Source organism: Heloderma suspectum, chromosome 4 (genome assembly GCF_057233095.1).
Source record: "Heloderma suspectum isolate Gila_16-S chromosome 4, 16-S_ref, whole genome shotgun sequence".
Taxonomy (NCBI): domain Eukaryota; kingdom Metazoa; phylum Chordata; class Lepidosauria; order Squamata; family Helodermatidae; genus Heloderma; species Heloderma suspectum.
In genome coordinates this window covers 220,863,116-220,879,903 of record NC_139461.1, presented here as the reverse complement: position 1 = coordinate 220,879,903, position 16,788 = coordinate 220,863,116, and the positions used below count along the sequence as shown (strand labels likewise).

The 16,788-nt window shown below is 46.2% G+C and overlaps 1 protein-coding gene across 1 annotated transcript in view; it reads right to left on the bottom strand.

Moving 5' to 3' along the window:
• LOC146348097 (FRAS1-related extracellular matrix protein 1-like) overlaps positions 1-16,788 on the bottom strand; it is a 179,356-nt gene that overhangs the window by 134,240 nt on the left and 28,328 nt on the right. The window contains exons 11-14 of the mRNA XM_084851642.1: positions 12,766-12,856; positions 11,383-11,550; positions 6,912-7,120; positions 793-886 (exon numbers count right to left, since the gene is read on the bottom strand). Of these exons, the coding sequence (XP_084707768.1) occupies positions 793-886; positions 6,912-7,120; positions 11,383-11,550; positions 12,766-12,856 (562 nt within the window). The remainder of the gene's footprint in view (positions 1-792; positions 887-6,911; positions 7,121-11,382; positions 11,551-12,765; positions 12,857-16,788) is intronic.

Genomic DNA, 16,788 nt, shown 5'->3' with positions numbered 1-16,788 from the left:
AGAATCAATCTTAAGAGCCAGATTATGCCAGAAAGCCCATTTTTAGGCCACTGTGCAGATATGCAGTAGTCCCTTGGTTTGGGCACCTCATTGCTGAAGGAAGCCACCAGACTATTCTTCTGTGCTTCCAGACTACTGTTTGTTGCCAGCTGGCCTATTTGCAAGCACACAGATCCATGCACTAAACACAGACCATGCATACAGCAAAGCCCACATTGGCCATGGGAGTTTCCCTGTCTACAGTGCCAATAGGTACATGACTTGCAAGCCCTGCTTAGGTATATCCAAACCCTGTGACTACTGGGCCAAATTATATTGGCATTGCATCACTATGCATGCTTAGTGTACTAATATCTGCAAGCCAACTTAATAATTACATTCACACTTTGCAAGATGTGAAGTCCCACCAAGGTGGGGGGAGGGGGAAGAATTCTCTGGATTCAGCAGTTACAGAGGAGAAAAACATGGGCTGGGAAAGGCTTCAGCTTATCTCTCCCCGCCATAATGCACCTTCAGTCACCCTTCACTTTGATCCTCCCACTTTATATGTTTGGCAGCAGACCTGATTTTAATGCATAGATCTACTGCCTTCATGGCTAGTTTGCTCCTTACTTGTTAAACTAGAGCTATCCCCAATATATTTCACCCAAGTGTCAGACCTAATCTAAACAGAGATCTTTGTGAGAATCTAAGGAGAAGATTAATGACAATTAAAAATCTACTTAGTGAAGCTGAAGAAACCAGTATGAGATTAATACCTTCAGTAAGGTATATTGCTGAGCTTGTTATTACCTGTACTCCTAACATTCCATCTGCAGTGTTTAATCCATCTGTTGCTGAAAATAAGACTCCGTCTTCAAGACTTTCCGAACTATCATGCTGATACCTTTTAAACACAATTATAGAGAAGTTGCGCATTCATTCATTATAATGTGAAGCAAACTGGATAAGTGCAAGGGCTATCACCTTCCATATTTACAGCTCATAGCCTTAACCTATTTGGATCTTGGCCACATCTCCACTTGAGAGGATCTGCTCAGTTCTATTGGGATTCAGTGACACTAAATGAGTTACATCAGCTGGCGATATGGCAATATGGCAATGACCGCAATGCATTTTTTTTTTCTTGGACAGGAGTCAGACAGAGATAAGGAACAGCTGTTGGCTTACTGTGACCTCATCTGCATGAGGGCCACACAACAAATTCAGGTAACAGGAAGGATTTGATAACCGAGGACTAAACCAGTGACATTCAAACTGTGTTTTGGGCAACATTGGGGTTTCTTAGAAGCTTACTAGGTCTGTTTCAGTTAGAAGATCAGTAATGGCAGAGAAGCTTCCCTCCAGGACAGTTTTCTCTCAGCTACTAATCTTCCCTCACTGTCTCTGGGTGCTTCCAGAAAAGGACTGTATCACACCATCACCCTGCCTCTAACAGGGAGTCCAGATGTCGTTGTCTTCCATTCATAACCCTCCTGTGTTTTCCCACTGCTTTTTCCATCTTTTCTCTTACCATAAAAGATTGCTAAGAAAGAAAAGTTGGAATAGTTGCATAACGCCTTCTCATTGGTAGCACCAGGAGCTCTGTGTCTGGAATCAACCACAGTCCACAGCTGAGCATTTGATGTGCTTCAAGGTATTATATTCTCAGTTTGCATGGTGGCACCAGGACCTAATTGACCTGTGAGTCAGCACTCAGTGTAAACTGGGAGCAGCCACCTGGGAGGAGGAGAGCAGGAGGCGGGGAGTTTGGTTGTTTGTGTCATTTTGCGGGCTTCCCGGCCTATCAATCACACCCTCTGCTGTCTCCTACAGGTATATAAGGCATGGCATGCAGAGGCAGCACCTCTGTGTGTGCCTCGGCGTCGCACAAAGTGCAACACTAAGTGCTCACTTAGCAACACACTTGGAGATGCACGCAGGAATGCATAGCAGAATTCTCCCTCCACCTTAGGGATGTCAGAGAATTCCGCCATGGATCTCAGTGAGGCCGAATGCCAGTGCATTCGGCCCCCCGCAATCTGTGGTGGAACAAAGCTCCCCTGCCCCCACCCCGCGAAAGGCACGCGAAACGGGACACCTACCTGCTGCCGTTCACGCTGCTTTGCAAATGGTGGCCACATCGGCGGCCACCATTCGCTTCTTCGCTATAGCCGTGATAGGCTATGTAAGTATTTACGTAGCCTATCACGGCTATAGTGAAGAAGCGAATGGTGGCCGCGGATGCGGCCACCATTTGCAAAGCAGCGTGAACGGCAGCAGGTAGGTGCCATTTGTGTCCCCGCGGAAGCCATGATAGGCTGCATAAGTATTTACATAGCCTATCACGGCAAAAAAAAGGGAACGCAAATGGCGGTGGCTGCAGCGGCCGCCATTTGCGTTCCCTTTTTTGGGGGGGCGTGATACAGCAAAAGAGAGCTATTACAGCAAAAGAGAGGGGTGCAAATGGCGTAGTGGCCGCTATTTGCGCCCATCCCTTTTGCCGTGATAGGCTACGTAAATATTTACATAGACTATCACAGCAAAATAGAGGGATGCAAATGGCGGCAGCTACGGCAGCCACCATTTGCATCCCTGCAGGCTGCGCAGCAACCAGATGTCCGGCTGCAGCCCCAGCCAGCGGCTCTGTGAAATCGCCACGGAGTGGAGCCGGCCAGAGAGAATTTCGGGGGGAGGGACGGAGCGCCTCCCCCCCACCGCGAATGTCACCCTTCGAAAAGGTAAGTGACTTTCATACATCTCTACCTTTAGAAGATGCAGGTACAACAGTAAAAATGCACCAGGAACGTCTACTCCTTTGGGAAGGTACTACCATTTAACCTCCCCCATTGTGTCAATCTGTAATTCAGGAAAGCACCGACTGTTAACCATAACCGGGAATGTGGTTTTAGTGGGCCTGAAATGTGTTTAGGAAGGTGGGGCCACTATAGATGGACTGCTGGGCAGAGGGTGTTATGGTGGTGGGAGGCAACAATATTGGGAGAGGGGAAGGCGATTGAGACACCTGTGTGCTTCTCTAGCCACTTCCAGTCCACCTTCCAACCTCAATGATTTTGGTGGCTTGCCTGCAGTCCCCTCTAGCCTGAAGGTGCTGCTGGTGAATGCCAGGTCGGCTACTCAAAAAGGTAACATCATTTCTGAGCTTATAGCTGAAGGACATGCTGACCTGGCTTGTGTTACCGAACCCTAGTTGGATGAACAGGGTGTAGTCAGTCTCTCCCAAATGTGTCTGCCAGGATTTCTTGTGCAGCTAGGGATGTACAAAACTCACTTACCTTTTCGAAGGGTGACATTCATGGGGGGGGGGCGCTCCGTCCCTCCCCCCAAAATTCTGGCCAGGGGGGGAGGCGCTCCGTCCCTCCCCCCCGAAATTCTGGCCAGCCGGCTCTGCTCCGCAGGGATTCTGCGGAGCCGCCAGCCGGCTCTGCCAGCGGCTGGACATCCGGCCACTGCCTAGCAGGGATGCAAAGGGTGGCGGCTGTAGCCGCCGCCGTTTGCATCCCTGCAGTCAGCTGTGATAGGCTACGTAAATGTTTATGTAGCCTATCACGGCTGATTAAAAAAAAAACAACAACATGCGTTTGGGCGCTGCCATTTCAGTTCCTTATTTTGGCACGTCTTAGTCTACGTGAACAATTAAGTAGACTAAGACGGCGAAAATAAGGGCAACGCACATAGCGTAGTGTCTATGCTATTTGTGTTCCCCTTATTTTCGCCGTAGTCTACGTAAATGTTTACGTAGACTACATGTGCAAAAATAGGGAACGCAAATGGCGGCGCCCATGGGCGCCGCCATTTGCATATGCACTTTTTTTTTTCCAATGTCAGCCATGATAGGCTACATAAACATTTACATAGCCTATCACGGCTGACTGCAGGGACGCAAACGGCGGCGGCTACGGCCACCACCATTTGCGTCCAAGCAGGAGACGAGATTCGCGGACGGAGGGACGGGGCACCTCCCCCCCGGCCAGAATTTCAGTGGGGAGGGACGGGGTGCCTCCCCCCCACCGCAAAGCAAGCTGCGGGATCAGGTAAGGGACTTTCGTCCATCCCTAGCTAGGGATGGCAGAGAATTTCTCCACGAATCTCGGGGAGGCCGAATGCCAATGCATTCGGTCCCCCGAAATTGGCGGTGAAATTCTCTGCCCCCCCACCCCCTCCCGGGATGGGACTTACCTCCTGCGAATGTCCCTCTCAGCGGCGGGTCCCGGCGGCGGTTCGGCGGGGGCGGGGGCAGTGGCCAGTCTTCCGACTGGCTGCCGCCACCGCCATTACAAAATAAAGTAAAAAACACACACACACACACACACCCGTGATAGGCTACGTAACGATTTACGTAGCCTATCACAGCTAGATTTCCAAAGTCAGCCGTGATAGGCTACGTAAATCGTTACGTAGCCTATCACGGGTGACTTTGGAAAAAAAAAAGTGCGTACACAAATGGCGGCACCCATGGGCGCTGCCACTTGCGTTCCTTATTTGGTCCTGGGTAGTCTACGTAAAGATTTACGTAGACTATGGTGAAAATAAGGGCAACACTATTTGCGTTGTCCTTATCTTCACCGTAGTCTACGTAAATCTTTACGTAGACTACCCTGGAGCAAATAAGGGACGCAAATGGCGGCACCCATGGGCGCCGCCATTTGCGTACATGCTTTTTTTTTTCCTTCAAAGTCACCCGTGATAGGCTACGTAACGATTTACGTAGCCTATCACGGCTGACTTTGGAAATCTAGCCGTGATAGGCTACGTAAATCGTTACGTAGCCTATCACGGGTGTGTTGTTGTTGTTTTTTTCACTTTTGTATTTCGCGGCCGGGGAGATGGGGCGCTTTTCCCCGGCCTGAATTTCGGCCGGGCGAGGTGGGGCACCTCCCCCCCGGCCTGAATTTCGGCCGGGCGAGGCGGGGCGCCTCCCCCCCGGCCTGAACTTCGGGGGGAGAACCGAAGCTCCTCCCCCCCACCGCGAAGCAAGCTGCGGGACCAGGTAAGTGACTTTCGTACATCCCTAGTATCAGCCATATCATTTGTATTAGCCATATCATATCATATCATATCACCCATATCAGCCAAGTTACTTGAAGGACCGCCTACACCCATATCGGGCAGGATTCTGGGGCGGAGGACAGGATCGCCTCCCCTCCCCCCGCTGCGGAACCCAGAGGAGCCAGGTAAGTGGGGTTTCATACACCCCTACCTGTGAGAGCAGTCAGGTGGGTGAAAAAACGTTAAGAGGGCCTTCTCTGCAGTGGCCCCACACCTTTGGAACAAGCTGCCATTGGAGGTCCACCATGCTCTGTCATTGCAGACTTTTAAGAAGGCCTTGAAAACTTATTATTTTACCTTGGCCGTCTCTTGATATGACTGCTACTGTTGCTGCTGTTAACATCATTGTTGGTTTTATTGTTGGTTTTAATTGTTGGTTTAATTGTTGGCCTTGTTTTTATTTTTTTAGCATTTTTAATATTTAACTGTTTTTTATGTATTTTATTGTTGTAAGCCGCCTTAAGAGGGCTTCTGCCCTGAAAGGTGGTCAAGAAATATTTTAAATGAATGAATGAATGAATAAACTGCAGTGCACAGGGATTCTGTGGGGAATTCCTCAGCAGACCTGCTAATATGGAAAGTTTGATGAGTTACTATCTAGATAATTGGGGTTCTTTTATATTAATTTCAGCGAAAAGATTTATATAAAATACACCCTATAAAGCCACAAAACGCACTATCTACCAGTGTTATCTAAAGGTTAGAATGTTTGTTTGTTTATTTATTGCATTTATATCCCACCTTTTGTCCTCTTGCAAGGAACCCAAGGCAGCAAACATATTTCTCCTCCTCTTCATTTTATCCTCACAACAACAACCCTGTGAGGTAGGTTGGGCTGAGTCTCTGTGACTGGCCCAAAGTCACCCAGTGAGTTTCCAAGGCTGAGTGGGGTCTAGAACCCAGATCTCCCGACTCCCAGTCCAACACTCTAGCCACTACCCCACACTGTCTTGGAGCAGGATGACCTGGTTTCTAATCCTCACTTATCCATTAAACTAGGTGACCTTGTTACAGTCACCTAGTTACAGACACCTGTATCTATCAGCCTAATGAGGACAAAATAGGCAGAGGAAAGAGAACCAAGTACACACCACCTTGAGCCCCTTGGCAGAAAGGCAGAATGTAAAAGTAATCAGTGATATATGAAGTAAAATATAGGTCAAATAAAATGAGTACAACCAACATTTCAACAAGTGACAAGCATCATTAAAGCAATTTCCCCCCCCCCTCCCCCAACACTTCCTGGAACTCACCTGAGAAGACATCACTAAAAGTGGGAAGAGCTTCAAAAGTGGTTTAATGAACTGATATCTGAGAAAATGAAATGGGCACCCCAGAGTGCACACAACCCCTTGCATATGTCAAAAATTGCTCTTTGATGTGACCAATAACTCAATTTATTTATTTATTTAATTTGTAATCCTGATCACAGCTGCTGAAACCTTTATGCCTGAACAATTGCTTATCTACCTAGAGTGGCCAGGTAGCTGGCCAGATGGGCAGCTAATAAATCAAATAAATAAATACCTCCTCTAACATACTCAGATTTCTGCACCTTAGATTCTCTCTAGTCCTTTGAGGGAAAGCTGTAGTTTTCCTAAGCCATAGTTTGCGTGTCTCAAACAGGTAAACTATGGCTTGCGAAGAAACTGGAACTCAAGAGACGGAATCTAAACACGTGAGGGGAGGAAGTAGCATGTAGACACAATGCCAAACCAATATTAAATCATCCCCTATATTTAATAGAGGTCCTAAAACAAAATAATACATGCTTTAATCCTTCAAAGAAAAACCACTAAACATAAAGTAGGTCCTATTATTGGTTTCAGTCATTATATGCAATGTATATTTTTAGAAATTACCGAACACCAGAAGAGTGTAAATCCCAAAGGGTAAATTTATCTCCCTCCAGCATAACAACTCCATGTAGTTCAATGTGTCCATGCAAAGGTGACTTCTTCAATTCAATTTGGATATCACTGTTCTTCGTGTCCAAGTCTGTTACCATTACATGCTCTCCAGTGATGAATGAACTGGCACCTTCCTCTATTTTTAGATGATTGGTGAAAATCTAAAACAGTCATAAGCTCACAAAATGCAGTAAAGCATGATAAGAAACAGCATGCCAATATTTTATTTATTTATTACATTTCAGTACCATCCAATAGCTGAAGCTCTCTGGGCAGTTCACAGCAATTAAAACCATAAAACACAACACAATGAAATACAATATAGAAGTTTAAAACTACAGTACAACATAAAAATAATAACCACATAGAACCTAGTAGCAGGGCAAAGATTTAAAATATCTTTAAATTAAAAATAATTTAGTCTTTATAAACTGCCCAGACAGCTTCAACTATTGAGTGGTATAGAAATGTAATAAATTCAATGAAAATACATACATATACATACATACATAATATGGAATACACTATCGAATAATATATCTATAGAACAGTGAACATATGGCACTGCCTTCTACTATGTCAAACTGCTGGTCTACTCCAAATGGCAATGGCCTCTGGGGACTTACGTCTTCTTAGCCATGCAGCTAGACTTCCTTTTAACTGGAGATGCTGGGAGCTGAACCTGCACTCTCATGCATCAAAGCTCGTATACCTGCATATATTCTACTACTAGTTTTGGCCCTTCCCCCAAATTTGAGTTTTGCATAAGAAAGGCCTTTTTTAAAAGAACCACTTTACTCTGTGGTAGGCCCTTAGCCAGGATATGAAGACATGGTCAAGAATTCAAGTTTACTGATTTATCAGGAATGCAATACTTACCACAAAGCCATCTTTCAGGCTTGTTGTAAACCTAGGAAGGATTGAGCAACTGAGCAGCAAGTATTGTTCAAGAAGGCTTTCAGGCTTATAGTTTATGTAAGCTAGATCCAACAGAGCAATGAATCCATGTCCTGGATCTTTACAGCAAGCTGGCATTATTAACCATTATCTTCAGACTATAGCTGGAAAACCTATACTAAAAAGGATGCTAGCCTGCTCAGGAGGGCAATCATTTTAGGAAAGGCATTTAGCGCTAGCAGGTGAGCCATAATATTTCTGACCTTGAGTCATTAATCAAACAGCAGGTAGAAGAAAACCATTAAGATGTACTTGTTTTCGTCATATTGCTCATGAAATACTGTTTTCATAGAGCAATCTCATATGCTGATAATGTAAAATGCAGCGTTGGTTGCCTTTTTCCAGCTCAAAAGGTAAAAGAAACTTTCTTAGTCATTTTGTACTTGTCCTAGAACATTTGGCATCTTTCTATCCTTATATCATCATCTCAGGTACCAAGACAATAAGACAAAAGAAAACCACAGGCTACCCACCGAGGTACAAGGAAGCTTATGTAGAAAGGTGCCTTCTCCTTAAAAGGAGGAAAGATTACTATTTCCCAGGAATTACAGAAAAAGAAAATAAGCAAATGCTAGATGTTTCATGTACAGATATCTTGAATTCAAAACTTAAGCTGCTCTAAGTTGTGCCCTAATACTCCAGCAAAGAAGCTTTTGTGATTCATGTGAAATGCTCTCTTCCCATGTGGTGGTTTTTGAAGTGTAAAAGCTTATGGATTTGGGGAAATAAGCTTACCTACTATAATGAACAATTTGTGTGACTGACTGACGCCTAGAAGGGCACAGTTAGAAGTATGACTTTGAGACAATCAGTTCATAGAATGGCTCCAGAAATACTTGAACATTTTATAAGATTTAAGGGGGGGAAAGGAGGAAAGCTGAATACACCATTTTCCATTTGAACAAACACTTAACTATTATTTGGGGGAAAGCATCAATCATTTAACACTATAAATCTTTCCACTTGCTACAAGTGCCTGAAGAAATCACAGCAAATAACCCAATGAACTTCTGTTTATATATTTCCAAATGAAGTATCTGTGAGTAAAGACTAGGGATGGTGCAGGCATCCCAGCTCACCCACCCCAAAGGCCAGCCCTGAATAGGACAAACATATTGTACAGTCTGTGTGGGATGGCTTTTTAAACAATTTGAACTTGGACATCCATGCAGATTAGTGGTAGGTGTATTCAGCAATTCAACGTAAGTGAAGTATTTAAGATTGGATGCTGAATTTAGCAGCTTGAGATTTTGAATTTTCATTTTAGAAGTCCCAAGTCTCTAGCATCTATGGCAATGATGACAATAAGCTTGAAAGGATGTGGGCAATAGCTGACAAAATCTCAGAAGCTGAGAGGTGGGATCAGGAAGAACTGGATGAAACTTGGCCATCTCAGTTCAAAGATGGGACAAATTTTTCTGAATCTTTTTCAAAAGGTTCAAAAGCATAGCTTTTCCTGAGATTTCTCCAAAGCTTGGGAAGACACAGCCTTGGGGTGATTCTCCAGCAGTGTCAGCACTTTTGTCTACCAGCTTCTCAAACTTATGTAGCTTGGAGCTGGGAGCAGGGGAAATGACAGCTGAGAATCTGACTAAAGCTCTTCTTAAGTTTCCAATACAAGTTTCTGCAATAAGACTGCAAAGAGTCCATTGTAGGCTGGGACTGTTATTTTTATTTGTCCAAGTAAAAACAACAACAACACCTACATTTCCCAGAGATAACAGAAGTCTTCATTGTAGAGAGAGGAACAATGTAGAAAAGCCTTAATCTTAACTCTAGGAACTGTCATTTGGGGGGTGGGGGGAATCTTCTTGTTAATGGGTGAGGAGGAATAATTAGAAACCTCCAAAAACAAACTAAAGTTCACATCATCAGCTCAAGAACAGCTTATAAGACAGCCTTCAGCTGTAGTCTCAGCTAGAGTTTCCCTCTGTCCCTCCCCATTGCCACATAACTTAGTAAATTTGAGAACATGTGGGAAAGGCAGAACACTATAACATAGGAAGCTACCTTATACCAAGTCAGATCACTGGTCCATCTAGTCCAGTACAGTTGACACTGGGGCTGTTCACACAACATGCTCACCCATACTCAGTGGTTGAATGTGGGTTATTGTTGAACTGAGGGCTGTTTGTTGAACTGTGGGTTAGTGTGTGGTCTGAACCCAGGACATTTTCCACAGGGCAGCTTGTTAACCATGCAGTGTCACATGTTAACCACTCTGAACAACCCAACAACAAACTATGGGTTCACAAGGTGGCTTGTTTGAGAAAAATAAGCCACACTGCATGGGTAACAAGCCACCCTGTGGAAAATGTCCTCGTCTCAGACAACACACTAATCCACAGTTCAACAAACAACCCATGGTTCAACAACAAACTACATGCAATCACTGAGTGTGGATTAGCATGGTGTGCAAACCCTGTCACTGACTGGCAGCAGCTCTCCATGATTTCAGGCGGGATTCCTTCCTAGCTCTACCTGGAGATGCCAGGCATTGAACCTGGGACCTTCTACTTTCAAAGCAGGTGCTCTATCACTGAGCTACGGCCCCTCCCCTCTCACAACTGGCAAGTGAGAGTAGGGATGGAGCCAGCGTCCACTTGGGGCTCGAAGATCCATGATTTCTCACCACCTCGGCCCCCCAGATGCCAGTCCGCGAATCCTCTCCCTTGCCCAACTCAACGGGCACCAAGTCAGGGAAGAGTGTGGCCACCTGCTCCCTCACTGAGCAACCATTTTGCGTAAAGATGGCACCTTGGCCTTTTTTATAAATAGCCATTTACACTAATGGCGGCCATAAAGTGGCCATTTACACAACACTATAGGCATAAATGGACCATTTTTGCCTGTAGTGTTGCGTAAATGGCCGCTTTACAGTGTAAATGGTTATTTACGAAAAAGGCCAAGCCACCATTTTTATGCAAAATGGTGGCTTGGCAAGGGAGCAGGCAGCTATGCACGATGCGCCAGGTTCCCGCAGACCACCTGGGGGCTTGGCACATGTGGCAAGCAGTATCAGGTGACCTGTGGGGGTCCGCTGAGTGGTGCAAGGGGTGAGGCTTGGTGACTTCACCCATGCCTAAGTGAGAGGGCTAGTGCCAAACAATGATGAACCAAGATGAGCTTCAGAGGGTGGGTTGGGCTCAGCTTCTGAACCCTGCTATTTCCACAGTTTTTCTGCATCCCTAGTGCCAGGCACCTTGTCCCATCCATGCCAAGCAGAATAAATGGGAATAAAGCAAATGTATATACATTTCACTTGTTTTCATAATGTATGTATGTCACTGGAAGCAGTATACCAATGTTTTACCAGACTGCATAGTCAGATTCATTTGAACTTTTAATATCCTTATGTTCAGATAACCCAACATTGTTGTCATTTCAGGCACTCTAATAATCTTCAACATAAAATCATTAAGACGACATCACAGGTGAACAGTTAATTAAGACTCTTGATAAATACCTCAGGTGCTTCATCATCCACAGGCATTACTGTGATGTTAAAGAGGAGACCAGTCATCATTCCTCCCTGCTGGTCACTGACAGAGAATTCAAACTGTATAAACAATGGGTCAGGGCCCATCTCCATCAACGGGGGCATGTATGCCACTTTCATATGCATTACGGCATGCTGGTAGGAAGAAATGGAAGTGATCGCATTTCTTGAGACCCATAAATTTAATTCCCTGCTTTGCACACTAAGAGGATAATGAATGATGAGCAACTATTGCAGCCACCTGATTCCTTGGGGCTGTCCGTCCTATATCACTCCCTTTCTATGTAATCTGATAGAAGGCAACCAGGCTAAACAACAGTCCAGAAGAGTATTAAATTATGTTCCATAGCAGGGCCTCAGCTTAATTGGCCCTTGTTTTAGCTACAGAGGACCTCTGTGAAGTGAGCACAAGGGCTTTGCTTATTAGGCTGCTTTAACCTTCCCTATAGTTCAGACTATGGCGATGATCAGTGTGATGCACCTAAAGTTTGGACATGAGGGAGTCGGAGTACAAACTTCCCATTTTGGAACTTCCAGACTAAACCTCTCTGAAGATCAGGTTTAGCTCATGTCATTTGTTTATTTGTTTTATTTTATTGAAAAGAGGCATATACCATCCTTCAGCAGAGTTCCCAGGGAGGTTTACGAGAACAAGACAACATACACAAATAAAACACGGAAACATGTTAAACAGAAATACATTAAAACACATTTAAAAGCCTGGGAATCAGTGATAAATTATTTTTCTAGCCTCTGTTTATGGTTTGGAAAGAACTAGCATTCCCCAGGGCTTCTGGTGCCTACAATGCAGCTGAAGACTACAGCAGCCCCCTTTTCAATGCCCATTGCTAGGGGGCAGTGAGCAAAAAGGCTGGTCCTGAGTCTGAGCTAATATGGGTACCCTGTACCCCAGGTGAAGGATGGGAAGTATGACCCTGCTAATTTCTCTGGACCTCTCATCACCTTTTGATAACTTTGGCCATATCTAGACCAAGTTAGTTCATTTTAAGCTCAGGCCTATTCTATGCTCCAGGCTGTGTGGCGTTTATATCACTGGAGACACAATGAGGTCTGAGTCCTCCCAAAACCTACACAAGTCACTGCCTCCCTTTCCTTTCCCCCAGACATGCCTGGTAGTAGCTGCTGCTGTGGCCTTCGTTAGGCAATAGCAGAATTATGGCCCCAAGGCCCCTAAGAAACTATAATTTCCAGGGAACATGAGGCCCACAATTATACTTTTTTGGGGGAAAGCCTTGTAAAGAAGGGGCACACCAGTAGGAAAAGTCCCTCCTCCTCCTGCTGCCCTGAGATATATAACGTAACACAACAGTTATTATTGTGTTCACTTACCTGTGTGAAAGATGACAATAGGGGAACGGGAGAATTCTGCACATAACTTTTTATGCTATCTGTAAAAATTAGCTTTCCTGCGTCATAAAGTCTATAAAACAGGAGGGGAAGATGGTGCTATATTTTTTCTTTAGACATGTTTTAGTAGATAGTACAAAAAGGAACAACACAGAATACTGAAAAAACACAGACTTGTGGCACCTTAAAGACTTTACAAATGTATTATAGCATATGATTTTGTGGACTACACTCCAGTTCATCAGATGCATGGAGTGTTATTTTATTCATTCATTCATTCATTCATTTAATTGATTGCCCATCAGGCTGGTCACCTAGCCACTCTGGGCGATGTACAGAGTGTATAATATAACAGTTTAAAACAATAAAATTCTACAATAAAAACATATTTTTAAAAATACCCTAACCCACCCCAAATGCCTGCCTGTACAACCACATTTTTAATGCATGGCGGAAGCTCATTAAAGAGGGGGCATGGTGGAGTTCCCTAGGGAGAGAGTTCCACAGAGTGGGGCCACCACAGAGAAGACCCTCTCTTTCGTCCCCACCAGTCTAGCTGTCCTGGCTGATGGGACAGAGAAAAGGCCATCCAAGGCTGATCTTAAGCGGCCTGTCTGGTGTTGCCGGAGGCGCTCCTTAAGACAGGCTGGGCCGGAACCATATAGGGTTTTAAAGGTCAAAACCAACACCTTGAATTTGGCCTGGAAAACAACTGGTAACCAGTGCAACTCCTTCAGCACTGGAGTGATGTGATCTTGCCAGCAGCTGCCTTTAATCAGGCAAGCCGTGGCATTCTGTGCCAGCTACAGTTTCCGAACCATCTTCAAGGGTAACCCCGGTGGTTCCGGCCAACCTTGGTGAAGATGTGAACGAGAGGTAGAGCTAGGGATGGCGGAGAATTTCTCTCCGAAACTTCAGGGAGCCGAGCGCCAACGTGTTCGGCCCCCCGAACAAGTTTCAGGGAGAAATTCTCCACACACACCCCGCACCCCCCCCAGGACGGGACTTACCTTTGCCAAATGTCCCTCCCGGCGGCGGGTCCGGCCGGCGGTTCGGCGGGTGTTCGTGCGGGGCAGGAGTGGCAGCCGGTCTTTTGACCGGCTGCCGCCGCCGCCATTGCAATAAAAGAAAAAAAAAAAAACCGCCCCCGTGATAGGCTACGTGACGATTAACATAGCCTATCATGGCTAGATCTGCAAAGTCAGCCATGATAGGCTATGTAAATCATCACGTAGCCTATCACGGGTGACTTAAAAAAAAAAAGCGCGTACGGATAATGGCGGCCCCCATAGGGAGCCGCCATTCCCATTCCTTATTTGGTCGCCGTAGTCTACGTAAATCTTTACGTAGACTACAGCGACCAAATAAGGAACGCGAATGGCGGCTCCCTATGGGGGCCGTCATTTGCGTACACGCTTTTTTTTTTAAGTCACCCGTGATAGGCTATGTGACGATTAACGTAGCCTATCTCGGCTGACTTTGCAGATCTAGCTGTGATAGGCTACGTTAATCGTCACGTAGCCTATCACGGGGGCGTTTTTGTTTTTTTAAAAAAACTTTGGAGTTCGCGGCCGGGCGAGGCGAGGCGCCTCCTCCCCGGCCTGAATTTCGGCCGGGCAAGGCGGGAAGCCTCCCCCCCGGCCTGAACTTCGCAGGGGGAGCAGCGAAGCGCCTCCCCCCCACTGCGAACAAGCTTCGAGGACAGGTAAGTGACTTTCGTCCACCCCTAGGTAGAGCTGCGTGTCATCCGCATATTAATGACACCACACCCCAAACCTCCTGATGATAGCCCCCAGAAGCTTCACATAGATGTTAAATAGCGTTGGGGAGAGGATGGAACCCTGTGGCACCCCACAAGTGAGTGGTCATGGGTCCAAAACCTCCTCTCCCAATGCTGCCCTCTGGTACCTGCTGGAGAGGAAGGACCAGAACTACCGCAATACGGTGTCTCCAATGCCCAACGCCTTCAGGCAGTCCAGGAGGATACCGTGGTTTAAGTAGCAGAATAAAAAGTTAGGGATACAATATGTGGTCCAGTCGCAGTCAGAGTTAACCATCTATCAACTTTCCAATGTACCACATAACTGATAAAGTGGGCTTTACCTCATAAAAGTTCATGTCATATTAAATTTGTTAACCTTTAAGCCAGGGGTGGGCAACTTTGGGGGCCATTTTCTCCCCCTGGACTCCCCCAAGAGCTCTGTGGGGTGCTGTGGGCCCACAAAATTAGCTGGTTTCGAAGCTAAATTTGACCCATATAGTGCTCTGTACTGGCTACAGAATACGGATGGCGGAGAATTCTGCCATGGATTTCAGTGAGGCCGAATGCACTGGCATGCATCCCCCCCCCCACGGATTCCCCCCAGGACGAGGCTTACCTGGGGCAGATGTTCCGGACAGTGGCGGGTCTGGCGGCGGCTGGTCTTTCAACCAGCTGCCATGGCCACCATTTACATCCTGGTCTTTGCCATGATAGGCTACGTAAGTCTTTATGTAGCCTATCATGGCAAGCCATCAAAAAAACAAACAAACCGGCGTATGCAAATGGTGGCGGCTACAGTGGCCGCCATTTGCGTTCCTTATTTTTCGCCGTTTTAGTCTACGTAAATATTTACGTAGGCTAAAACGGCGAATAAAAAGGAACGTAAATAGCGCCCACTATGCTATTTGCATTCCCCTTGTTTTTCACCGTAATAGTCTACGTCAATATTTACGTAGACTAAAACGGCGAAAAATAAGGAACGCAAGTGGCAGTCGCTGTTGTTGTTGTTGTTCACTCGTTCAGTCGTGTCTGACACTTCGTGACCCCATGGACCATAGCACGCCAGGCCTTCCTGTCCTGCGCTCTCTCCCGGAGTGTGCTCAAGTTCATATTCATTGCATCAGTGATGCTATCTAGCCATCTCATCCTCTGTCGTCCCCTTCTCCTTTTGCCTTCAGTCTTTCCCAGCATCAGGGTCTTTTCCAGAGAGTTTTCTCTTCGCATTAGGTGGCCAAAATATTTCAGCTTCAGCTTTAGTATCTGTCCTTCCAGTGAGCACTCAGGGTTGATTTCCTTTAGGATTGACTGATTTGACCTCCTTGCAGTCCAGGAGACTCGTAAGAGTCTTCTCCAGCACCACAGTTCGAAAGCATCAATTCTTCGGCGCTCAGCCTTCCTTATAGTCCAGCTCTCACAGCCATACATTACTACTGGGAAAACCATAGCTTTGATTAGACGGACCTTTGTCGGCAAGGTGATGTCTCTGCTAGGGATGGCGGAGAATTTCTCCCTGAATCTTGGTGGGGAAATTCTCCGCCGCCCCCCCCCCGGATGGGACTTACCGTGGCCGAATGTCCCTCTCAGCGGCGGGTCCCGGCGGCGGTTCGGCAGGGGCAGGGGCGGAGGCCAGTCTCCCGACCGGCTGCCGCCGCCGCCATTGCAAAAAAAAAAGTAAAGTAAAAAAAACAGACACACACCCGTGATAGGCTACGTAACGATTTACGTAGCCTATCACGGCTAGATTTCCGAAGTCAGCCATGATAGGCTATGTAAATCGTCACGTAGCCTATCACGTAGCCTTTTTGAAAAAAAAAAAAAGCACGTACGCAAATGGCAGCGGCCCATGGGCGCCGCCATTTGCATTTCTTAGTTTGGCACGTCTAGTCTAAGTAAAGATTTACGTAGACTATGGCGAAAATAAGGGAACGCTATTTTCATTGCCCTTATTTTCACCGTAGTCTACGTAAATCTTTACATAGACTAGACGTGTCAAAATAAGGAACGCAAATGGCGGTCCCCATGGGAGCCGCCATTTGTGTATGCGCTTTTTTTTTTTTTCAAAGTCACCCGTGATAGGCTACGTGACGATTTACATAGCCTATCACGGCTGACTTCGGAAATCTAGCCGTGATAGGCTATGTAAATCGTTACGTAGCCTATCACGGGGGGGGGGGTGTTGTTTTTACTTTTTTTTCACGGCCGGGTAGACGGGGTGCTTCTACCCGGCCTGAATATCGCCGGCG